Below are 26743 nucleotides of genomic sequence, written 5' to 3'. Positions count from 1 at the left end.
AATCATATCAGCAAAGTGCCAGTGTGGTGCAGAATCTCATTCCAAGCAGGAACCACATCTGATTCCACCTGTTTAACCAGTTGATCTTGTGTTTCAATGGACTATCAGTTGTGGCCCCTGCTTGTTCGGAATGAGGACGTGCACCCACATATCCCTTTGTGGACAAGACTGGACATGCCTGTATTATCAGGTTATTTGGTGGCACTGGTATCTCCTCAAAGCCATGGTGAGTTTTTGAAGTGTACCTATAAAATCTCTCATTAAAAGATGACATGCACAACTGTGATACTCTGATGGTTATTTTAATAAATATGTAGATAATCATGTATAATGTCCATAACATTTTGAGTCACAGCTTTTTTTTCCACCAAAGTCTATATTTCTTCCAGAGTAGATGATTAGAGTTGTAAAGCACAGATCCACAAAGGTCACCTGGCTTTGGTGAATATGAATTTAACTTGTTAAACATACTTCTGGAACAGCAACATTCTCTCCTGAATGACAGTGTATATATTTATATAATCTGTGTGTACTTGTACTCCTCATTGTAAAAGGGTTACTGACTCTATGACTGTGTCAATAAATGAATAAGTACTTTTATATCATTACAAAGATGAGAGTCTAAAAAAATGTATGATGAAATACATTTTTACTTGCTCCAAATTGAGTTACTGTATGTGGCCTACTGAACTCCAAATAGGTCACTTGATACTTAGACTACATACGGAAACAAGGACTCAGATGAACGATTTATTTATTCAGTCATCATTTATGCCAAACACATAAAAGGCAGCAGGTTAATTTCTAACTGAAAGGAGCCGAACATGTTAGTTCCTGAACACACTAATTTTCTTCTAGCTAGTCAGGCAAAGTTATGGTTGCAGTCAGTTGGTAATTTGCATTTCTTTAACTCTCAGATGTGTTACAGCTCTGCTGTTTGAAACAAATTATACATATGAAACATGTAAATTTCTAAATTTCTTTCCTCCAGTGCTTGCAATGTACTGTGCTTGGCCTTTACTATAACCATAACCTGTAATCTTTACTTTCTAGCCAATTTAAGTCAAACCATAGGCCAGGCATAATGGTGTAATTTTAGCAAGCAGGTAATCATTTGATACACACCGAAGGCACCTGCCACCTGTCAGTATGATTTACATCCAGAGCTGAGATCAGACTAAAGTGGCTAACATTACATTCAGCTCCATTGTCAAGTCCAAGAATTCACTGCTATAGTGGGAGTTATCCCGATGTTTTGGCAGACGTGCCTTTAACACTAAAACAATAATTTCTGATGAGGCTTTACCAGGGAATTTCTGTTCATTGTCCATTTTCCATAATGATGAAATTAAAAACAACTGTACCTTTAAGAGGGCAGCACATATGTACATAGAACTAATGATAAACTCATCATCCTCTTAAAGGATTCCTTGTACAGCTCAAAACTTCATTCTTCAACACTGTTACACTGTTTTTGTAGCAGACAAAAAGCCCGAGTGCAAAAAATGACATCATTCAGTTCTCTCAAATTTTCATTTAAATAGTTTTATTTAAAAATTATAGACATGAAAAACATTTCAGAACATTTCTTCCACAGTCCATCACATTGCTCTCTCTCTCTCTCTCTCTCTCTCACACACACACACACACACACACACACACAAAATAAAAAATACTTCCAGTTCATAGAGTGCTGAGAAAGTCTTTCACCTGGGGAGAAGAAAAGGGAAAACATTGTAGTCTACAACATTTACATGTTAGGTACTCTTATCTGATATGAAAGACAGAAAGAATGTGTATAGATGAAAAGATATTTATGTGGATGAATGTGTTCTGATCTCTCGCTTTCTATGCAATTACTCCTGTCTCCCCATTACAAAATAATCGAATCTAATCATTCAGCTCGGCTTCATTAGAAACCTCTCTGACTCTAACACAAAGACGGCGATTGCGTTGTGTACAAACGTGCAGTGTGCTGTGCTGCGCACTCTTTCATTCTCTTAGTGTAGTCGCTGTGTAGTTGGTTCAAAATAGTTTTAAATAACGTTAGCCACCTAAATACACTCTTCCTCTGCCAGAATGCCACATTTTGTGTGTGTGTGTGTGTATGTGTGTGCATAAACATGAATATGAGGGAGAAGGAAAGACGGGAAAAATGTTGTTACCTTTTCGATCATATCAACGCATTTGGATTTATCGCCTTTAAAGTCATCGTTGACGTCCAGGGTGAGAACAGGAACCTCACAAAGATAGTCAAAGTCCATTCTGCACAACACAAAAAATATACACATAAGTACAGTATAATACATACATAAATGTAAAGACATACATATACATATATAAAAAATGTGATCTCAGTGATTTTGACCATGATTGTTGCTAGATGGGCTGGTTTTGAGTATTTCTATAACTGCTAATCTCCTGGGATTTTCACACACAACAGTCTCTAGAGTTTACTCAAAATGCTGCCAAAAAAAAAAAGAAAAAACTTCCAGTGAGTGGTTACGCAGCAGGAAACGCCTTGTTGATGAGAGAGGTCAAGGAAGAATGGCCAGACTGGTTTGAGCTGACAGAAAGGCTACAGTAACTCAGTAAAGTCAGCCACTCTGTAAAATTGTGGTAAGCAGAAAAGCATCTCAGAATGCATAATATGTCAAATCTTGAGGCGGATGGGCTACAACAGCAGGAAACCATGTCAGGTTCCACTTCTGTCAGCCAAAAACAGAAAGCTGAGGCTGCAGTGGGCACAAGCTCACCAAAATGGAAAGCTGAAGAATGTAGCCTGGTCTAATGAATCTCGATTTCCGCTAAGGCACACAGATGGTAGAGTCGGAATTTGGTGGACCAAACCTGCCTTGCATCAACAGTCCAAGCTGGTGGAGGTGGTGTAATGGTGTGGGGATCATCACTTGAATGCCACATGCCACAGTCTATTTGAATATTGTTACAGACCACGTGCATCCCTTCATGGCCGCAGTTTACCCATCTTTTGGGATGTGGCAGAATGGGAAATTCGCAGCATGAAAGTGCACCTGAAAAATCTGCAGGAATTGTGTGAGGCAATCATGTCACCCTGGACCAAAAGCTCAATGTTTCCAACGTCTTTTGAAATCCATGCCACAAAGAATTGAGGCTGTTTAGAAAGTAAAGGGAGGCCCTACCCAGTATTAGTATAGTGTTCCTAATGAAGTGATCAGTGAGTGTACACAAGCTCACAATTGGCCACAACTGGCTCGTGTCGCACTGATTGACAGGGCACAGAGAAAGTATGCCATCCAAAGTATGGGACCACTTTACAGTACACTCCATTGTTGGCCTCATGCCATAACTTGTGTGTTGATGTGAGGAATATTTCAACCGTTATTCATTTGTGAGGATCAGATATTAACCACCGGGTATTCTGTTGTCATTCTTTTCCGCTATCACCAATTTATGGACATATTTACTGATTGTTCCTGCTATATCAGAAAACATCTCACGCTCCTTTGACCAAAAAAGTCGGTAAGTTGTATGACAACTTGATGGCTGAAAATGAGATGCTCTGAAATGAAAGATTAGTGGATGAGAAACATTTTCTCACTCCAAAATACAGCTCATACCATAAAGCCCAACTCATTTACACTGTGTTTATTTTATTTGGCCTTTGCATATTCATAACTAATGTCCTGCTTTAATAATGCAATTATGTGGATCAGAATGTACATGTCAATTAATTAATTTCTAAGTAGTTAAAAATGTATTCAAAGCAATAGTGGTGTTAGATGCCATATCTTTGAATTTTCTTAATTGACACAAAATACACGCACACACCCAAAAAAAAAAAAAAAAAAAAAAGGATTCCCTGAAGAAAAAGAAAAAAAAAAAAGAAAAAAGAAAAAGAAAGAGAGTCGACTCTTTAGAGTCAGTTCCACACCCCCAAAGGGTTCGCCTCTCACAAACATGGAAAGCCAACTGAATTTAGCATCCGAGTGTGTCTGAAATGGAACAAATCTGCACCTGAAATGCAGGTAAGACCCTCTCCCAGAGACTGAGCATAAAATAAGCAGTCATGACCTTGGGATCCTTAGACTGTCATCCATGAGTATACAGTGTTCAGTGTATGTGTGTACCTCAGGGTCCTGTGCTGCAGCCAGCACTCGTGTTTGTAATGGAGTTTCTCTAGATACTCCAGCGGAATCCCTTGCTCCTCCTCTCTGCCTCTCAAATGCAACCTCTCCAAACACCTCTGAGCAACACACAGGCAGACAGACAGACACACACAGAATTATTCATTCTAAAAAAAAATATATAATGACCTTTTCTTCATCTTCTAACTGATACTGTCTCTTTACACTGGTCCTGTCTTTTTCAGATGTAGATGTATTATCACAAAGACCTTATTAAACACGAGCAAATAAAGAAATGGTGTTCAGAGCAATTTCTTTCAGATAAAAGCTGTAAAAAATATTTCACAAATAATTATTTGTGTGGTCCATTTTGCTGCTTCTCGCAACTTTTTAAGGAAATTTAAGCTTCAAAATATTTCTCATTTTCCCCACAATTAAGAAATTAATATAAGGTTAAGGGTAAAGCTTTTTTTTTGTTTGTTTCAGCATAATTTGAGTTAAGGTAAGTGTGTGTGTGTACCTCTGGTTTGGCCCGCAGGTAAATGATGCCATCCAGCTCAATGTGCTGGCCGAATTTTTTATGCAGCCAAGTGTGCCAGTCCTGATAAATGGCCCACTCAGTCTCATTTAAACACTCACTCTCATACAAATTCGCTGCAAAGATGTACCTGCAGGACAGAAGGAGACTCAGACTTAAATACACAATCTGATATCCAGTAGGATCCAGAACACCATGAGCAAGAACTGCTTTTTATTTCACTGAAAACCTTTTTTTTTTTTTTTTTAAATTAAAATAAAGCTTGCCAGAAACGTTCACAGAGCATCTGGTTGACTAGAGGGGTGCATTGAGAGCAGGATCCCGTGGACAGAAAAACAAAAAGTAGGCCACTTCAGACTTAAATCAGAATACAGATACAGACATATCTGAAGCACTAAGCAGATACAGATACAGATAGTGTCTCTGCATTACACCCCTAGAAGTAACAAAGTTATTATCAGGACTGACTAAGAGACAACACTATGGAGTTAATTTTGTGCCTAAGGTTCCAAATAATATAATACAATCCACACGCAATATACAATATTAATATAATATCAAGTATCAAACGCAAGTAATGAGAATCAAATCAAAATTCATTTTTCAAAAAGATTACTTCTGACTTACATTCTCATTTTGCTCAATTTTTTTTTCTGTTTGCATATTTTCTAATTTTCTGATTTTTTTTCAGTGACTTTTGCCACTGTTTTTTTTTTTAAGGCTTCCACCTTAAATCTCCATTTAAGAAAGTTAGTGGGAAAGTTAGCCACATCCACTCCATTAACAGTGGCGAAGTAATTTTTTTTTTTTGGAAAAATTAATTTGATTCTCATTATTCGCATTTGCAAAATATTTTTTACATTTTCATAATTAATATTTTGCTTGTGGATTTTATTATTTTATCTGAAACATGTGGCACAAAATTAACTCCATATAACATTTACCACTGTGTGCAAGGAGTGTGCATTTGTATGAAATACTTGGTATTGCCAAGATTTGAAAGACTTAAACAAATAGGCTATGAACAAGTTATTAATTATAAAAGTTCAATTTCATGGCTAAAACTGTATTCATATCCATATTACTGAACAATACGCAACAACTGTGTAAAAACAGTTCCAGGTATACACACACACACACACCTGTCACTGTAGACAGATCTCTCGAAGAACTGCACAGGGTTCTCAGCGTGGCGCAGTTTGCCACTGGCCGAGTTGATTTGGGCGCGCACACGGCTCATGCATGCATAACTCTGGAATGTGTAAGCCCAGCGTTCCGGCTTCTCATACATCATCTGCAACACGTTCCCCCCACTCTTCTGAGATGTGGTCAGCTCCTGAAACACACACACACACACACCATTCATATAGGAACAAACTTGCTCTTCGCTGACTTCACTGTTCACTATTCTGATCATGCAGCCTTTTAAAATGGCATGATTAATGAATTCAATCTCCATTTTGTCCCCTGCATTCAAAAAAATTTTGCTGTTAACATTTATTTAGGCAAAAAAAAACTTTCCAAAAACCCTATCGCATACTTTTCTGCTTTTCCTCTGGGTGATCAGAGTTGATGTCACATATCATTCATATAAGCAGGAACAAGCTGAACCATCTTCAATGCAAAAGGTTTTCTATATTGAATAATAAATTGCTCCCCTAAAGGATTTAGCCATTAAAGCCTTGGCAAAAATGTATCTGTAAAACTAGAGTAGTAATGTAAATGTAAATGTAGTCATGCCAAGACATGTTTGGCAACTAAACTCTGCTCTGAAGTGATGATGAAGCTCATTTTTGACACCAGACATGTTCAGCTGATTTGGCTACATTTAAGGTAAATGGAATATTTGGGTAAAATTGATTTCCATGAAGTCATGATGCACTGCTACTTCTGAAGCTGAAATAGGATTGCTTTGCAATTATATATATATATATATATATATATATATATATATATATATATATATATATATATGGGTGCGGTAGAACTCTCTAAGGTAGTTAGTAGTTGACTGTACCATCTGCTGACTCCCATGGGCTGTGTGGGTCGTAGGGTGTATTATTGCATGTCACAGCTGTTGATGGTAGCACATTTGCAGAACCTGAACAACAGTTGCTCTGTGTGGCTCCAGTCCATTCCACACACTGATATGATTCCCAGCCAACATTGTGGGCTCCAAGCCATCAGTACATGCACCAATTTCATCACAACCTGATTCATATACTTGCAGCAAAATTCTGGTGTGCAGCAGTGTGCAGCTGGTCAGACATATTGTTTCCCTTAAATATTACAAGGAAGACACCACCCATGTTTCTTAATATGTTACAGTTACATTCATCTATTTCTGAGTTTAATAAAAAGTTAAATCATTTAATAAATATATTAACCCATATATAACCCATATGTGTAATATATTTAACGTCATTTCCACTCTTCATTTTACCGTGTTGCAGTGTCAGCCGGAACTGTTGCGAAAATATAAATCTTTTCTGCTGTTGTGTCTATACAATATATATATACAGCTCCACAGCATATCTTCTGCTTCATTGTTCATGTGCTTTATTACTTCTAATTGAATAGACTATTCGTATACTCTTTTAATCCTGTGCACACACATAACTGACAGGAAGGGGAGGATTATTTTGAGATGTTTAGTTGCTGATTACGGAGGCCACGACAGTCATAAAGAAATTTTTATCTTCAGAGCGTCTACTGTAGTCAAAAAAACAAGTTGAAACTTTGTCAGTTTGCGTGAAATAAAGAAATAAAGTTTTCATTTCACCCACTAAAGAGAATTGCACCCTGTGCTCTCTTTCCTTATTCTGTCACTTTTATTCCTCTCCTGTCTTAAATCTCCTGGTTTTCTCTTCACTGTCTATATGTATTTCATTAGATTTGTCATTCTGGAATATATTTAATACTAAAAATTAAATCCTTTTTTTTTTTTTTAAGTTTAAAGAAATGATTATTATGGAGCTAGGACCATGCTGAATTTAAATGCAAAAAAAAAAAAAAAAAAAAACGATATCATATGAAAATGAATTTTGAACTGAAATTGTACTTTGTGGTTTGCAAAAAAGCTAATTCTGAAAAATCTAAAATCTGAAACTGAAAATCATGTGTAAGGTTGTACAGCTGAATGTCTGAAACTCAAGATGAAGTATGTATGTGGATAATCAATTTATAAAAAGCATTTAGTCTCTCTTAATTGACATTTTTAAATTTGCTTTCAAATCTAGGTAACTCGAAGGCAAAAGCAAACACAGAACCCCTCTCCTCTCTCTCACACACACACACACACACACACACACACACACAGGGTGGTGGCAATGCTCCAAGTAAATGTGAGTGAAACAGAATTTTCTGTTAACATTTACTGTATGAAAAATATTTAATATAGGGCATAATAAAGCAATCATTCTAGTGTTTTTTTAAAATAAGATTCATAATTTATTATGAAAATCTCACCAACATTTTAAACTACTAGACAGCTGCTGAAGTTCAGAGAGCTGCATAACATTTACAGCTACATTCCTTCTGGCAAATTCAACTGAAGCTAAGTTACGATAACTAGCTAAATGACATACCATCATTAATACTACAACCAACCTGTCCCAATGAATCTTAAACTTTACAACTTTACTTTATCCTCTACATTAAAAGATCCCACGCCCAACCTCTCACTCGTGTCTGTTGCAATGAGTTTAGACAGGAAATGAGTGGATGTCTTAACAGGGAGTCAAAAGTGAAGCCAAACTGTCTGAGGCCCTCTAGTGACTGGCTGCAGTACGTTATTTAACCCCGCCCATTCCCATGTACGTGAATGTACGTGATGCTGTCTTCACGTGCTATCAGAATGATCGTAAATACGAGTTTCCCACTAGGAAATTGCACATGAATGACCCAAGTCGTAATTAAGACTGGGAAACTCGGAGATAATTTTGTTACCCGAGTTTCCGAGATGGGAGTCCTAAACCTTCAACATGGCGGAGGAGAGTACAGTTTTTTACTGAATGACAGGTTTTGTTCATTTTTCTAAATGCAGCTAGTTGTTAGCGCTTGCTGTTTTGGTCATATTTATTCATGTGTGTGTATCAGCAGCCATTCTGTGCATGTTGTATACTTTTACCCTGTGAAAATAGCTTGTATAGCTTGTGTAGCTTGACCAAAATTCCCTTATCGTCAGCAAGCTAGCTAGCTCAGTAATGTGTGTTATGGTGTCTAAAAAGAAAAAAAAAAGAAAAGAGAAATATGTATGAATGAACCTGGCATCGTCCATGTTTCATGTTCTTTCCGACAACACAGCATGTGAACACGACATACTCGTAATTACCGCTTCAGAAGTGGGGAGTAGGAGAATCCCGGTAGCACCTGAAGGCAGCATGAGTCAAACCTCCATTTTATGTTGCAGCTCCACAAATTATTTTCAGGAACAGTGTTGTTAAAAGTTCAGCTGACCTTGATGTCTCAACCAGTATGTTTCCTCACGATAAATGCGTTTTATAGGAGTTATTTGGTGATAAATAAAAGGGCGTGGTCGATGAGGTGATTGATAGTTTGGACATGACAGTCGAGCCTCATGAACGCACACACACACACACACACACACACACCTGAAGCTCTTGACAGCTCTGTAGCAAAGCCAGGGCCTGATCTGCTGTAAACTGTTTTAACAGACCCCCAGCGAGGAGATCTTTTCCCCCTCATTTTGATGTCTCCTGTACTGTATATAGTCACTGGTTTGGTGTTGCACTGCTTTTGCCTGCAAGTTCCCCGGATGTCATTTTGAATTCGAATGTAAAAATGTGAAGTGATAAACAGACTGAATGGTTTTTAGAAATAGATTATAAGCGTACTTCAGTTTGAATTTCAAAAATTCAATTGTTTCACACAACGGGAAATTCAGTTTAAGATAATGATAATAATAATAATAATAATAATAATAATAATAATAACAACAACAACTTTCAAAAATTCAGAAAGAAAAATCAGATTTTTGCATTTAAATTCAAATTTCTAATGCACAATGATTTTAACTCGTAGATAGATAGATAGATAGATAGAGAACATGCACGTGACAGCAGCAGTATGCTGGGTTCAGCTGGTAAATACGGTTCAGTGGTGGTGTGGTGTTATTGTAACTGCTGCTTCCGCTGTTATAACCGCCAACACGTGCACACATAACGTGAATAATATTTGGATTTTTGTTTATTAATTACCTCAAATTCGTCATGCTGAGTTTGTACGTTGCACCACCTGGCGATGGGCTCGGGCACCACCTCCCACTCTTTATCATGCTGCTCCAGCAGGCGCACGAACGTGGACTTTCCCGCCGCTAAAGACAAACAGATAAAAAGAAACGCAAACCACTTCTGAAATAAAGTAAAAATAGAAAAAATTATTCCCGGACATAAAAAAAAAAAAAAAAAAAAGAAAGATTTATGTTATTTCTTAATTCCTGCAGTAGTCATGTGATGACTCTACAGCTCTCTCTCTCTCTCTCATTCTCTCTCTCTCTATATATATATATATATGGATGTATATAAATAAATAAATTTACATATATATAAAATAGTTACATAATTTTACTATTTATTTATCACTTGAATTTATCTGCTATAGTTAAATATTTCTATGCAGTATTCAAAAGTGTCGCTCATACGGTTCATTTAAAAAAGTAAAGTGAACTACAGAAAAAGTTTCAGAAAAATAAGGTGTCACTCAACATCATCGATATCGATCCAAATATGAGAGTTATATTTAAAAAATCAATAAATAAAGACTCTGGAAAACAGCAGACCAAAGGCTGCTTCCGCTTCACTTAGTGTTCTCTACTCACCGATGTTTCCCTCAACAGAAATCCGTTTTAATCTCTTCTCCAGACTGTCGTTTAGAGAACTGGAACAAGCTCTTTTTGGAGTACGAGACATTTTAATCACTCACTTTTTGAAGTCTTGTGCGTCTGTAATGTCAAAACCTACCGGAAGCGTCTGAGCGCGGTTGAATTTTGGCGCTTTGTTGAAGAATTGGACCTACAGTGTAAAGAACATAACAAATACAACCAATAGCGGATGAGCATGGCTACCACAGCTATGGCTCTCATTGGCTGGCAGATTGAACCCGCGGGTAGTGAGGGCTCTGATTGGTCACACGTCGTAGGCGGTGCGTTTCGATCTGACGTGACGACAATAAAAGCAATTCAGCTGACGATGCTTGATAATACACAGCATTTATTACTGTAAAACAAACATCAGTCACTGATTTTTTGTAAAATACCCATTCCCACAGCCACATTTATACATATTAGATCTAGTTAAAAATGCTATTAATATTATACAGTCTAGGGAAAATATATTCATCTCATTGTCACTAGTAAAGATTTAAAAGTTTTCAGTAACAATCATTAGTTGGCACATATGCTGTAATATTTGTGGGGTCTGTCCAAGTTTAAATTACAGCGAAAATGCTAAAGTAAATAAAGAGTCAGGCGAGAAAGCTTTGTGAAGACCTATTAAAACTCAAAGCAAAAGCAGTAAAAATGGTGGGAAAATAAACAAAATGTCAGGATGAAATGACGACTAGGAATTCCTCATTCAAATTCCTGAAATTAGCGACAAAATGCCTGATTTATCATTTATATAGCTAATGGACTTATTAGCATTATGCTAATTAGCTGTGTAAAGAAATCCGTTTAGCAGTATATAACTAATGCTAATCTAGTGAGACAGCCATCTTCACACAGCTAATGCTGGAGTGTAATGACTTGAGGTAAAAGGAATGGATAAAACTAGGCACAGATAAACAGTAGCATTATGGAACAGGTGATAATAACAGGTAATCCGAATAATTCAGCATGGTATTGCATAGGAAAATAGACTATAAGTATCATTCTTTACAGTATTTGTTTGCTGTTAGCATCACCTGCATTGAAAACTGGGACATGCTCACAAGCACCCTCAAACAAACATCACTTATTAACAGACTGGTGCTGTTCCACCTGGCCTCTGGTGTACTTGTCACAACAAACTGAGAAAAACAACTTCATGTTCTGAGGAGAGAAACATAAAAAAACAACACTGCAATGTGTCATGAAGTATCCTTTAAACAGTTCCTGGTTTAAAAAAAAGTTTAGTTAAGGAGCAGGAAAACATGGTTTACTTTTGAAACTAAAATCAAAAACTTCTAATTAAAGTCTGTAAAATTGTGTGACTACGGAAGGACACTAGCTAACTCCCTTTTCATCCATTAGCATTGTGCTAGCCCACTTTATGCTGTTATAGAATGGCATCCCCTGTTGCCCAGCTAACGTTAGCTTAGCATGTGCTCTAGAGTATAAACCAGAGTAGGGCATCTGTACAGAGAACGAAAGCAACTGAGAAAGGCAGGAAAAAGGCAAGATGGAGATCAGTAACTTGACAGAAGAATCATTATTTTTTTCATGTCTATCTATCTGTCCTTGGTTGTCAGTTTGTCAATCAGCTCTTGAAGTGGTGCGAGTTCCTTGCGGTCAATTAGGTTAAACTCCTGTATAAAGAAAAAAAAAATGCAAATGTTAGACAAACATATAATACAAATGTCACACCAATACTGTCATAAATGTTTGACTATCATCAGCCCAATGTGTACATGTCCTAAAAACACCCTGTTCACTATTAGGGCTGTCACGAATCCTCGATTCTTTTAAAAAAAAAAACCTGGATGAAAATATCACGTAATCAAATATTTGGTAAATAAGTGTTTAAGCTGAGATCGGTTTCTGTAACGAGCCGTTTCAAGGCTTTAAACGGATTACACTTTCAGAAAGCAGTTTCGCTGCACAAACTCGTCTATAGAAGACGGATAGTTCTGGATGCGATGAGGGAAAATTTTATTGCTTACACTTTATTTTTAGCATTTTATTCTTTATACCTCAGATGAAATTTGAACAGTATTACTCTGATCTAAATAATATTAATCTGAATTTGATTAAAAAAGTCACATTGTCTCATCAAACTGTTTCCATGTACGCAATCAGACACGCCTCCCAGCCAACCAGTTAGCTTTGCCTGACACCTGGCATGAAGATACACACAACGTGTAGTTAGCTTGTGGTAGCTGCGTTCTAGCGCGTCTCTGCGTGCCATGATTACCCATGATCCCCCTCTGTGTGTCACGGCCCAAATACGAGTTAACGCAGAAATATAAATCAGCTTTAACAGCTACTTCAGTAGTTTTTTTTTTTTTAAACTAGATACTTTAATACTTTCACTCAAATAGGATATTTGGATGAGAACTTTTTAATTTTTATTTGAGCATTTTTTTTTTCGTAGTAATGGTACTTTTACTAGAGTAACTATTTTTGATACCACTGCTGACAATCACAAGGTATAAATGTTTTTATAATAGTGCAACATTAAAGCCTACATTTTAATGGATGATTTTAACTATAACAAATCAGTCAAATTATTTATTAAGAAGTAATACATTTATTATAACCTGAGATTAATAATAATTTTAATATTTTAATTTGTCTTCCTTGTCTCCATGACAGTAAGAAACACTAATGCTACAGATACTATAGCATTTTTATTCAGGAAAGCCATGCATTATAAAAAATATCAATAATAATTTTGTATATACGCATTATAAAAATACAGTGATTGTTGAGAATTTATTTTTCATTAAAAAGTCATGGTTTTACGAGTTTTAGGATAAAACAAGGTATATAGTTTATATGTAGCTTACACTTGTAGCATTTATCTAGAAAAAACAAAGAAAAATCAACAATTGTTTGTACAAGTAGGTTTTAAGACACCATATGATATCGATTACTTGATTATTAATCGAGGGAAATGGTCAACTAATCGAGTATCAAAATAAACAAATGTGACAGCCTCTTCACTATACAGTATACTTATACAACCACAGAGGGTTTTTTGATGCCATATGACAGTGACACACATTGTTCAGTGTAATGTATTGCATTATGGGATGTTGAGTATGCACTGTGCTTTTGGATATGACCAAAAAAACAGCATGGTACCTGGACAAAAAAGATGAAGTGCTTAAAGGAGGTGTTGAGGTGTGCCTCCTCCTGCAGCTGCATGACTGAGTCAAAGTGCTGGTGGTAAATGTGAGCATATACACGAAAGAGACGTTTCAAAATGGTCTTGGCCACAGACATGAAGTTCTTGGGAAAGGGGACACCTGAAAGATACAAGAGACAGTGAACAGCAATAAGAGAAAGAACAGGAGAGAAAAACAGATAAATACAGGGACATTATTGCTTTCCTATTCAGTACAAACACTAATTATTATTAGTTTTATTATATCAGTGTTAAATATTGTGTGTCCGAACACTCAAATATATCATGGCTTTGACTTGTTATTACTAAGAAATGAAAATACTAATCTTATCATCATTTTATAACAAACACTTAAAATACGCTATATTTATTAAAATGTTTGAAAGTCACTATTACACTATTGTGTGCTGCTTAATAAAGTGTGTTGTTTCTGTGCTGTTAATTTAAAATAAATGTATTATCATAATTACCGATTTTGGATGGGAAGAGAGTTTCATCATCAAGCTGATCCTGCACCCAGGTCATCAGGTAGTCAATATATTTAGGAGCAGAGCATTTGATTGGCTTTTTGATGTTGGTGCCGTCGGCCCAGTGATACTCATATCTGTGAAGGAAACAGGTAAACACACACAAGCTTTCATGTGACTGTCTCCACAGAAGTGCAATAGTAAAACATGTACATTATTAATGGAGCAGTGTAAAATATTCAGAGTACAGACTAGAGATGCCAAAATCCTTTAGGAAGGCAGTTGATTTTTTATCAAATAAAAGATTTAGTATTTAAATATTATTAAGCATATATGGTTATTAATGCCGCAAACATTAGTAGTACACTGTGTGTTCATACTGCATATAACATAATGGTGCTCTAGAACTAACTACTTACAATTATATAATATCTTCCTGACAATTAACACAAACAATTACATTTATTTAATCATTTTCTTTCGACTTTACAGTGAGTATTCAGACACTTTTCTCTTTTCTCCTTCTATTTAATATATGTCTGGGGCATATATCCAATTTACACATATAATCTCTTTCGAAAAAGTAAGCATAAACATACAAAAATATGTTTTAAAAAAATTTTCACAAAAGTATTGGAACAGCAAGGCCAATTCTTATTGTTTTTGCTATACACTGAAGACATCTGGATTTGAGATCAAAAGATGAATGAGACAACAGATCAGAATTTCAGCTTTCATTTCCTGATATTTACATCTAGATGTGTTAAACAACTTAGAACATGGCACCTTTGGTGGTAGACCACCAAATTTCTAGGTGAGCAAAAGTATTGGAAAAGAAAGTCTTAAAGTAAAGTAAGTAATATTTGGTGGCACATCCCTTACTTGCAAGATCTACATGAAGCCAACAACCTAGTGACATCACCAAACTTTTGCATTCTTCTTTTGTGATGCTTCTCCAGGCTTGTACCACAGTATCTTTCAGTTGTCATTTGTTATGGGGGTTTATCCCTTCAGTCTCCTCTTCAGGAGGTGAAATGCAAGTCTAAAAGCTTTTTTCCCCTGATGAATTCCTTTGTTATGTTGGCAGTGTTTTGGGTCATTGGCTTGCTGCATGACAAAGTTCCTCCCAATTAGCTTGGATGGATTTCTCTGTAAATTGACAGACAGAATGTCTCTGTAGGCTTCTGAATTCGTTCTGCTGCTACCATCATGAGTTAAATCAATAAAGATTAGTGAGCCCTTTCCAGAAGTAGCAATGCAAGCCCAAACCATGACACTACCTCCACTGTGCTTGACCAGTGAGCTCTTATGTTTTGGATCATGTGCAGATCCTTTCTTTCTCCATCACTTTTTCATCACTTTGATAGAGGTTAATTTTGGCTCATCTCTGTATTTCTTTGCAAATTCCAATCTGGCCTTCTGATTCTTGCTGCTGATGAGTGGTTTGCATGTTGTGGTATGGCCTCCATATTTCTGCTCTTTAAGTCTTCTTCGAATGGTGGATACCTTCACCCCTGCCCTGTGGACGTTGTTGGTGATGTCACTGACTGTTGCTTTTGGGCTTTTCTTCACAGCTCTAACAACGTTTCTTTCATCAACTGCCTTGTTTTCCTTGGTCGACCTGTTCGATGTCTGGTTATTAGGACACCAGTGGATTCTTTCTTCAATCAAGACATTCCAAATTGTTGTACTGGCTATGCCCAATGCTTGTTCAATGGCTCTGATCGATTTTTCCACTTTTCTCAGTTACAAAATGGCTTCCTTTTCTCCCATAGACAGCTCTCTGGTCTTCATATTGGTTTTCCATTTTAACTACAAATGCAGTCTTCACAGGCAAAACCCAGCACTCAAACCAAGAGGAGACTTCATGTCTTCGGTGTATAGACACAAAAAAAAAAAAAAAAAAAAAAAAAAAAAAAAATCAGCCTTGCTGTTCCAATACTTTCGGAGGGGACTGTATGTACATATATAAAGATTACATAAAAATAAATCGAGTTCTAGATATAAATGCTACAAAAATGTTCGCATGCAAATTGCACCTGATGTCATTCTAAAAGACCTTTCCAATGGTTGGGATTTAACAAAAAAAGTAGCATTCATAGTGATGGAAACTTCATAAAGAAGGAACTTCCTAAAGTTCTACAGCTACAGCTGTTGCTTGAAAAAAGCTACAGAGCCATAACCAAGACTTTAAACATCCCTGTCAGTACAACTTGTCTGATAATATGCAGGTAACTAATAGTTACCTGCATTAGTTAGTTACTATTAGTTAGGGGAGTAATAGTCCCCATGTAAGATTTTGCAACACGCTGTCAGACTAATTGACTGTTATACCAGCAGTCACGCAGAGAACTGCACTGCAATCATCTCCGTACCTACACCCCACACAAAAATTCCTCTGCTAAATAAGAAGCAGAAATATGTGTTTCTAAAAGCATTTAGACAAATCAGAACTCTTTTGGAACAATACACTCTAGTCGGACGAAACAAAAATAGAACTATTTGGCAATAATTTAGCTTGTCATGTTTGGAGAAGGAAGGGTTGCATGTGTGATCCCAAGAACACCATACCCACAGAGAAATATGGAAGCAATGTACTGATACATACACTACATGGCCAAAAGTATGTGGACACCTGACCATAACACCCATATGTGGGCCTTCCCCAAACTGTTGCCACAAAGTTGGAAACACTCACTTGTCTAGAATGTCTTTGTATGCTGTAGGCATTATGTTTTTGTTTTACTGGAACTAAGCGGCTAAAAGACATGGTTTACCAAGTTTGGTGTGGAAAAACTAGAGCGGCCTGCACAAAACCCTGACGTCAACCCCACTGAACAACTTGGGATGCATTTGCTTTCTTACTCAACATCAGTGCCCCATCTCTTGTGCTCTTGTGGCTGAATGACCACTAATCACCACAGCCACACTCCAAAAACTAGTAGAAAACCTCAATACTCAGGTGTCCAGATACTTTTGGCCATATGGTGTACTTGCATGTTTTTGGGACACCCACTTGAACATGGGAAAAACATGTGACACAGAAAGTAACATGTATGACAGTTGTATATTAATGAGCTCATACTAACATATTATTTCTATAGTAACACCTCATACACAAGCACTTGCATAATCTAAGCCTAATAATAAACTTTTTTTAAAATGTGTTGTTTAACAAAGGAAAATGTATAATTGTTGATGTGGTGACCTTTGGTTAGGAGTCATTTATTTAATTTTTATGGAAGATCTGATCGAGAGAGATCGAGAAAGAGAGAGAGAGGCTGAGGGAATAACTGTTTATCTAACTATTATAACATAACTGAGAACAGGAACTAACTTGTCTATTGTCTAGTCTAAACCGATAAAATGCATGGCGTGTCATTCATTAATAAATTAAACATTATAAACTTTGGCAAATCACTGTGTCATAAGAAAAATAACACACCCTAGACTGCACAGTTGTAAGAAAACAATCAACACTTCTTTGTGTTTTGCCGCATCACACCACTGTGGCATTCAATATTTCCATATATCCGCACAGTCTGTTGTGTGTTATTCCTTACATAATCAATTAAGCAATTATGTAATAATTGAGACAGGCCTATTCTAGAACCTGTGTAGTGCACTACAGGCCCAGCAACACAAATAGAACATTCAGTTTTCTTTAAGAGTATTCTGTCTGTTGGCTCATATGTAGCCCAATTCTCTCTGTGTAACATACACTCGCTCTCTTACACACACACACACACACACACACACACACTTACTTGGGTCCTGCAGACATAACTGGACAGCTGTCCTCAGAGCAAAAGTCTGTGATAGTTCCATAAAGCATGTTGATCTGGTTAAAGAAGTCCACCGCTGCACACATGCAAAATATATATATATATATATATATGTGTTATAAACTCACAGCAGTCATGCAATTTTCACAGCAGAGGGTTACAGTGGAACAATGCCTATTTTTGCCTGAATATTACACCGGTCAGATTTTTCATAAGCTGTGTGAATGGCTGATTTAAATGTTTGGTTAGCCGCTACCCTTACAGTATGGGTGTCAGGATCTTTCGAATTTTGGTTTATTTACATAAAACTTCTGGACAGAAAGTATTCCTCATGTGTCTCTGTTCCGCTGTGGGTGTCTCTCAAACTTGTGTAAATGTGAGTGTGGTTTTGCTTCAGGTCATACCCTGTCTGTCACCTACGTGAGAGTGTGCATATACTATACATGTATCTGTGCACTGTATGTGTGTTGTGTAAATGCCTGTCTGGATCTGAACTTCTTTGTGGATCTGTCTGTAAATAAAGCCATGTCACAGAAGTAGAGAACAGGACAAAGAATCCTGCTTAATATTCAGGACATGGCCAAGCACAGCTGAACACATGGCTCTCAGGACAGAAGAGCATCCAGAACTCACTCACCACACTAGCACTAACACTACCACTACCAAAACACCAAACAAAGCAAAAAAAAAAAAAATCATTAAAACACCAAATCTGTAAGCTCAGTGAAACAAAATCAGAATGAAATGATGTTCTCTGGATTTAAGCTTCAGAATATCACTCTCTTCATAACAGCATCAGGCACAACATGACACCTTATTTAACCAAATGCAACATTGGTGGAAACTACAAACATTGCTTTAATTTATGGTTTAAAAAATGACAGACTCAAACAGCCAGATAATATTCAGTGTTTTTCCCTCCATAGGAAAATCTGAAGAGGCTGCAGATGAAAAGGAAAATTCAATTTTAATTGTCAAAATTAACATTAAAATATAATGCACAGGCTTAATTTTTTTTTCAGATTGCTGTAATGTCATATGTTTCATTCATAAATGGTTACACAAGTACATTTCTATTCTCATGAAGAAGATTCTGTGCCAGAGTGAAACAAGTAGAACTCAACACCAACAGTATCGGAGGAGATGCCTCCACCACCAATAAGTCTAGTCCTTCTTGTTAATAATATGTATGCCTCAAACAGTATTCAAATATAACAGCAGGAAGCTATTGAAGAAAAACTATTTAAGACATTTGACCTAGCTATGACAAATTGCTTTTCATTTGCAACATGCAGACATTCCATCCTGAAAAGCATAACATTCATGGTATAGTTCTTACATCATTTTACTCTTTAGGTTTTTTTTTTTTTTTTTTTTTATTTTAAGAATTAAACCCTGACTTCATGACAGAAGTGAATTTAATTCCCCGTTGCACTGCACTGCACTTTTATCAGGTCTTGGGAACTGTGCAACACTAAAATGCACTCACTGTTAAATCAAAGCCACTGTGGCAGAACATGCGTGCACATATTACATGCACAACTTAAAAATAAATACATAAACATACACGCTGTAATGGCTATGTAATATGGGCACACATGTTCTGTCACAGTGTATATTCCAGCTGATCACATTGTGCAAGTAAACTACTAAAAGTAAATGCATGTAGTCTGACAGAAGGTAGGGATATTCCATGCATGGGATACCTGTCCACTGCAGGATTAGAATTACAATACAATTATAAAATCTGATGTAGTAGGGACATTTTATAGGCTACCCATGTGGGGTCACAGGAACAAAGTGACGACTTTGAAACAAACAACTGCATTCATTTCTGACATGAAGCCAGCATTTCAATCATAAATAAAAAATAAATAAATAAATAAAATAAAAAAAATAAAAAATCCCCTGCTTTTCACTGAAGAGATCAAGTGACATAAGAATAATGCCATGAAGGTTTTACTTTTCATTGTGGCACATTGTACACATGTCACAAATGAAAAGCATCATTTCATGTCTTTTTACTAGTGTGTTTGCTTTTCATTCCGGCATTTCTTCTTCGAAGCATTCTCTTCTTTCATTCTCTGTTTATCTGTTTTGCATCACACTGCTTTTTATCAATAACAATAAACTTTTTGGACCTCACTTTGTAGTGGGACCTCTATAGACGTGGAAAGTGCATGATAGGTAACACTCACTGTTCACTGCAACCCATTCATTCAGATCTTCTCCATCTGGCAACATGACGGCCATGCGCAGGTTCCCGCTGCCCAGTGTCGCCTCAGCATGTTTCAGCAGCTCGTATTGGTGGGAACCTTCTGGAATGTTCTTCTTGGGCTTGAATGTCTTGGATGAGCGATTTCCACTTATAAAGAGAAAAAAAGATCAGATTTGCTTCAGTATACCTGGTGAATCACATTCGCTCTGCTCAAACATAGCACTGGACAGTTAAGTCAGAAAACTCTTATGTTAATCTATCACCATCTATTTTAAACCTATAGATTCTTAGTCATATACACAGATCAATTTCTCACATCCAAAAAGCACTGCCAAAAATGAATTCCTTACTCACAGCTATTGAGACTTAAACTCAACTGCAGGGAGGACAACAAATTCCAGAAAAGTGAGATGCGCAAATGTTTTTGTAACTGTGGATTTCCTAAAGGAGTCCTACATGTAATGTCCTGGATTTCCAGATGCAGTGACCAATCCACAATCCACTGCTATAATACACAGAATAAATTTGGTGCTAAGATATCATCCAACTAGCAAAACAGTGGCTGAAAATGTTGATTAATTATCTATAATAGCAACTCTGGCTGTAGTTCTGGCAGTCAGGTTTATATTAATGTTCTTGCTCTTGTACATTTCTATCATACCAAGTTACACAGGGACGTATGTGCCAGATGCTCCATTAAAAAAAAAAAAAAAAAAAAAAAAAAAAAAAAAAGTGTTTATTTGTTGGTATGATGAAATTTTCTGTGAAGAGCCCATTACTCAGCATTTTAGGAAGGAGCTGTCAGTGCTTTGTAACAGTCAGAAGTAAACTTGTAAGTTTTCCGATACAGCAATGTCTTCAGGGTGGAAGGCTTTACAGTATCTCTGTAACATGACAAGCTGTGTTTTTTGTCTTTTTAACTTCAGGTGAGTTGTTTAAAAGCCCATGCGGTGAAGGAGGGTCAGTCCTACAGGAATCAGTGGTGAATCAGTGGTGAATCAGTGGCAGAAAAGCAATATCTCTTGATCTGACTTGCCTTTAATGAGCAATCATGAGTTATTCATGTCCTACAGCAACTCTCGCACAGTTCATTACACAATACAGCTAGAAAGCCCTGCTTCCTGTCCTGTATGAGCCTGCACACCTAACACACTTCTCACTGCACTGCTGGACCATATGAAGAAAAATGACCTGAACTATAGAGGGTGTAACGATATTGTTTAAACCGGATAACCTGCTTTTAAAAGAGTAAAAATCGTGTAAATATTTATTTCTACATTGTTTTGATTCTACTGACGATTAAGAGATTTAACCTGCTGTGTTCAGACTCTCAAACATTTTAGTACCCTGTTTTGAAAGTCATTGAAGACATGTCTTCTTATTTTATCTTCTTTACTTTTTACAGTGTTGTGTATATTTGTGTAACGTGTTAAACTTGTTAAATGCTGTAATCTTATCAAATTAGTCAACTAACTAACAGTCCAGGACTAGCTGTTGTTTAATGGGTTTGTGATTTAAACTTGTATCTTAGCTCGGTTATACGTTCTGATAAATACTTTAAAAAATTATGTCAAAGTATATAAAGAGCCAGACTGATAATAATAATAATAATAATAATAATAATAATAATAATAATAATAAATATTAACTGGCTAATCAGACAAGTGTTAAACTGTAGCCAGCTAGCATTTTACCATCCAATCATTACAGCTAACTTCCATAAAGAACACGTGAGCAGCTGGACAGGACAGACTGGGAGGATTTTGTGGCTAATGTTAGTTTAGTTTGAAACCAGCTGATAACTGTGGCTAAATGTAATGAGTGAGGTTTCTCCAGCTAGCTAGGCAGTATTAGCAAAGCTGGGTGGCTAAGCGGCAGCAGAAGCACAGCAGCTCATTTCTGCTAATCGCCTCGCGAGCTAACTAGTTCACTAACCGGTTCAGTAATGTAAGTTCAAAAGTGTTGAATAAATCAGGAAGAGTAAATACTCACAATAAGAAACTCATCCTCCTGTGTTAATGTTCCGCTCGGAGAGAGTCACAGCTGTGTTGGGTGCGCAGTCAAATCTCAACCTCTCTCTCTCTCTCACACACACACACACACACACACACACACACACGATGCGGGAGTCACCCAACAGTTTAGCTTCCCCTTCTTCGACTTCTTCAGACAGTTATTATTACCTCATATCTCATTAATAAATATTTTGCAGTGCACAACAGACATGTTGGCCGAGATGAGGCAGCGACGCTTTTTCCACTTTTTCCAGCCAGTTCAACACTCTACTAAAGTAAACATTCCTTATTAATACACTATTAATATTATTACTTTAATAGATGTGTAGTAGATTTAAATGTGTCAATGGCAATAACACTTGCTCAGAACTGATAGGTCTTAGTTTAATGTGATTTCTGTACACCGAAACACTTGTACAATTCTGTGAAAGTGCTATGCTGACAGTTTTCAGAAATTAAAGTCTAACAGGAACAACATAAATTGAGTTAGAGAAAATATGATCAGGGTAGACCCACATCTGTCCATAGACTTGCATTACTTTCAGTTGAATCTGCAGACGGAATGATGTTATTGCACTAGCTATACCAACAGCAACTGATCCAGAATGCAGCTGCACGATTGGTTTTCAACCTTCCTAAATTTTCCCACACCACCCCATTGCTACACTTCCTCCACTGGCTTCCTGTAGCTGCCCGCATCAGATTTAAAACACTGATGCTTGCCTACAAAGCCAAAAATGGACCAGCACCCACTTATCTCAAAACACTTATCACACCTCACACGGCACCATGCTCCCTCCGATCCTCTAGCACTGCTCGACTGGTCCCACCATCTGTCAGGGTACAAGGAAGGCATGCATCAAGACTCTTCTCTGTTCTGGCACCACGGTGGTGGAATGAACTTCCCCTAGATGTCCGAACAGCTGAGTCACTGGCAGTCTTCAAACGACGTCTAAAGACTTACCTCTTCCTAAAGTACTTAAGTTAGCACTTACAAAACCAAAAAAAAATTTACTGTCTGAGCGCTTATCTATTACCTCCCCAACAGAGCTTTGGACTGATGGTATTGCTAGTTTGTGACCTAGTGAGCCAGTATCAGAATGTATTTTGATAGACTTCCGATGCTCTGAAGCCCTCAGTTGGGCAAAGTAAATTGCTTTTTTTTTTTTAATGTCACACACTTGTTTTTACTAACAAACTTTCCCCATATATTATTGTTTGCCATCTTATCAACCATTTCAGCTGTCATCTAACATTAACTGAAACACCAGCTTATAGTTAACAAAACTAACTGCATGTCATTGCAGTATACCGTTAAGGAACAATATGTAATTCAGTGGATAATCTCACCTTGGATACTGTAGATTTGTATCTAAGAACTGCTGCTGTAATCATGAAGACTTTGATGTGCTTATACCAGAAATCATATTCACAGTATGCTCATACTTTCAACATACATAGTATGTCTGACTTTATAGTTACAGTTGTGGAAGAGTCATAATTAAATGTCCAGAAGACAACACATTCCCTTTTTCAGTCTGGTTCCTCTCAAGGTTTCTTCCTCAGGGAGTAAAGCTACTTTGTGACAATATCTTCATTACAAACCTTTAATGGACAGGAACCTTAAAACACTAAATAATAATAATGATAATAATTTATTACTATTTTTGAACACATTAGGGTTCAATTAATACAATTTATCCTTTTCTTTCAAGATGTGATATTTAGTTTTATTTTATTTTCAGTTTTACAGTTTGTATTTGCCAGGATACATTGACCCTTTAGGGTATATATTTTAATCAAAATAATGTCTTTTGGCATTGCTTGTTAAAAGTTTAGAAACTGCTTTAAAACATTCTATAAGCATTGGGCCTCTATCAATCTTTTAGTAAAGTTTTGTGCAAATGTTTGCCTAGTCATACTAAACTAAACATTTCCGCCGGATTTACAAAAGTTTCAGAAAACACTGATTTACTTTATACTCACATACATACTCTAAGTTGATGATTGCCAATCACACGTAAAGTACCAGATGCATACACAGCACATCTGATTTGAAACAGAGCTGAAAAATGTTCTCAGCATTAGTAGTGGAAGTTATTTTGAGTCCTGTCTATGCCAATAAAAACAGATATTGCTTAACAGCGTAACACCTGAAAGGCCAACATCTGGAGCTGAATTACAGAAAAGCTGAACTGAATGCGAATTACTTCAGGTAAAAAGAAAACGGCTTGACATGATGGGCATATATGTCACACTGCAGATTGAGACATGCCAGATTGGTCACATATTGGTGGCTCTAATGATGCTTTGCCCAGCATTAAAAAAGATGCCATGGCAAAGTGAACCCACCTACATGCTGAGCCATTACAGCCTGAATGACTTGTCTTATTTGCCTTAATTTATGGCTTTATCTCACCTTGCTTTAATTTTTACATATTTAATAATTCTTTAATTAATGTGATTAATATAAAATGACTGTGTTTTACCAAATAGTCATTAAATTTGTGTGTGCAAAAGAAATACATAAGCTATTTAAACTTTACAGTGTAATCTTTATATAAAAGTGCAGTAATCCATTGAAATTATATGATTTGAAGCCAATCAGCCAAGGTTTACTTTAGTTTGTTTTCTAATGCCTAATTAAAAAAAAAACTCAGGGGCATGACTAGGATATAAACGTTTTTCTGAATTTACGGGATTTTCATGAATACCGAATTTTATGTGTAAATCTTCAAATAAATCTGTTCGTATCCAGGTTGATAAATGAAGCCCAATGTTATGGTCAGATCACTTTTTCAAACTTCAAACAACACTACTGTTTATAATTAAATAGCTTAAATGCCATCTTTAGACTAATAAAAATAATTATACTGATTTTTGTACAATGCAGGACTTATGCTTATACATCCCCGTTTGTGATAATATCCTAATAATTTCTCTCTCTCTTTCAAGCTACACATGCTACTCCTGAGATACCAGTGATCCTGACTCCTTCTGCTGTCAGGACCTGCCTGATCCATCCTGATGCCCTACTTCTGGTTGGCGTTCTCATCACTTGGAAACCACCCGCTGCTGCCGAGGATGGCCCCACATGGACAGGCTAAAGATACACAAAATAACTGTGGATGGTAGCACTTAAAAACCACAAAGATGACTTTGGACTGCAAATGATATGAACAGTTTTGCTATACATCTTGACAAAGGCACCAATGTCCAAAAATCCCCAAAAGGGAAAAGTAAAGTACAAATTCTGAACAAACAAACAAGTCCAAAAGGGTTAAGCAAAGTTCCAAAAATAAGTCCAAGAATGGATCACAAAGAACAGGTGGTTCACAGGAGATCTACCAAAGAAACTCCAAGACTGAGCAAGGGTACAAACAAATGAAGGGCTTATATACATACTAGCAAACCAGGTACACCACCAATCGGAATATCAGTGTTACGTTGAGAGCTTGGCAAGCCAGTGATGAAATCCACGGAGATGTGAGACCAGGGACATTGCAGGATGGGCAGGGGTTGTAGGAGACCAGCAGGGCGCTGATTAGAAGACTTCTGCTGAGCGCAGACTGGGCAGGCTTGCACAAAAGATCAGATGTCTCTCGTCATCTTTGGCCACAAAAACCATCTTTGAATAAATTCTGAGGTCCACCTCAGAGTGTCCGGCAAGGTCCATTAGCTCCATTAGCTCCATTGAAGGACGTCAGATCTTGCTGCTTGGGGAACAAACAAGCATCTAGCGGGAACCCCGTCTGGAATGGGTGTGCCATGTAGAACCTCACAGACTTCAATGGACCAGCAAACAGGTGCCAGAATGCTTTTCATGGGAATGATGAGTTCTGGGGAGCAATCCCACTCCGAGCAGTCATGTTGATGGAACAGAGCATCAGCTTTAACATCCTTTGAACTTGGTCTGTAAGAAATGACAAAATGAAAAAGAGTGCCCATCTAGCCTTCCGAGGGTTCAGGTGCTTTGCCTCCTGTAAATAGGAGAGGTTTTTGTGATCAGTCCATACAGTGAAGAGATGCGTGGACCTCTCCAACCAGTGGCGCCATTCATCTAGTGCAAGTTTTACACCTAGCAGTTCTCAGTTACCAACATCATAATTTCTCTCTGCTGGAGACAAGCCTCTGGAAAAGAAGGAACAATGGTGAACTTTATCAGCGATAGACCTCTGAGAGAGAACCGCTCCTACGCCCATTTTGGATGCATCCACCTCAACAATAAAAGGTAGTAAAGGAGAAACGTCTTTTTAATTTTTCAAAAGAATTCAGTGGTCCAGTGAATATGAGGTGGTGAACCCTTATTGAGAGCAGAAACAGGTGCCCCCAGTTGTGCTGAAGTTATGAATAAACCTCCTGTAGAAATTTGCGAAGCCAAGAAATCTCTGTACCTGCTTCAGTGTTTTGGGCTGGGGCCAGCTGGTGATGGCTGATACCTTCCCTGTCTCCATCTGGATCCCTTCTTGAGAGACAACATTACCTAAAAATGGGACTTGGGCCACATGGAACTCATGGAAGCTTGACGAAAAGGTGACTCTAGCTTCTT

At 37.2% G+C, this 26743-nt stretch overlaps 2 protein-coding genes across 3 annotated transcripts; both read right to left on the bottom strand.

The window, feature by feature from the left end:
* Window positions 1–1529: 1529 nt before the first annotated feature.
* dck (deoxycytidine kinase) lies at window positions 1530–10718 on the bottom strand. Of its 2 annotated transcripts, XM_026929049.3 has the most exons (7): window positions 10484–10718; window positions 9864–9979; window positions 5787–5980; window positions 4627–4774; window positions 4110–4225; window positions 2166–2265; window positions 1530–1710 (listed from the first exon to the last, which is right to left on the bottom strand). In XM_026929049.3, exons 1-7 carry the CDS (start codon window positions 10572–10574, stop codon window positions 1684–1686), a joined length of 792 nt encoding a protein of 263 aa, XP_026784850.2. In that variant the 5' UTR covers window positions 10575–10718; the 3' UTR covers window positions 1530–1683. The 2 variants fall into 2 exon arrangements, with proteins under 2 accessions (XP_026784850.2, XP_034167255.1); XM_034311364.2 differs by lacking the exons at window positions 9864–9979; window positions 10484–10718 and adding an exon at window positions 8978–9320.
* A 138-nt stretch (window positions 10719–10856) lies between these two features.
* mob1bb (MOB kinase activator 1Bb) lies at window positions 10857–22371 on the bottom strand. The gene is made up of 6 exons (XM_026929050.3): window positions 22172–22371; window positions 20160–20326; window positions 17944–18037; window positions 14180–14313; window positions 13667–13830; window positions 10857–12168 (listed from the first exon to the last, which is right to left on the bottom strand). The coding sequence occupies exons 1-6, from the start codon at window positions 22183–22185 to the stop codon at window positions 12091–12093; spliced, it is 651 nt and encodes a 216-aa protein (XP_026784851.1). The 5' UTR covers window positions 22186–22371; the 3' UTR covers window positions 10857–12090.
* Window positions 22372–26743: the final 4372 nt, after the last annotated feature.

Source organism: Pangasianodon hypophthalmus, chromosome 15, assembly GCF_027358585.1.
Source record: "Pangasianodon hypophthalmus isolate fPanHyp1 chromosome 15, fPanHyp1.pri, whole genome shotgun sequence".
In the NCBI taxonomy this organism is placed as follows: Eukaryota; Metazoa; Chordata; class Actinopteri; order Siluriformes; family Pangasiidae; genus Pangasianodon; species Pangasianodon hypophthalmus.
Note: the sequence above shows the minus strand (reverse complement) of the source record. Positions and strands in the feature narration are given on the sequence as shown.

What these genes read in the sequence shown, in the direction of transcription:
- mob1bb (XM_026929050.3), bottom strand. An exon ending in TGAATGGGTTGCAGTGAACA is followed by an intron (nt 18,038 to 20,159) that starts GTGAGTGTTACC and finishes GCATGTGTGCAG; the next exon opens with CGGTGGACTTCTTTAACCAG. An exon ending in GTTATGTCTGCAGGACCCAA is followed by an intron (nt 14,314 to 17,943) that starts GTAAGTGTGTGT and finishes TTTCCTTCACAG; the next exon opens with ATATGAGTATCACTGGGCCG.
- dck (XM_026929049.3), bottom strand. Translation starts at nt 10,574, where the DNA reads ATGTCTCGTACTCCAAAAAGAGCTTGTTCCAGTTCTCTAAACGACAGT. An exon ending in AGATCTGTCTACAGTGACAG is followed by an intron (nt 4,775 to 5,786) that starts GTGTGTGTGTGT and finishes TCTGTCCTGCAG; the next exon opens with GTACATCTTTGCAGCGAATT. An exon ending in CTGCAGCACAGGACCCTGAG is followed by an intron (nt 2,266 to 4,109) that starts GTACACACATAC and finishes TGTGTTGTGCAG; the next exon opens with AATGGACTTTGACTATCTTT.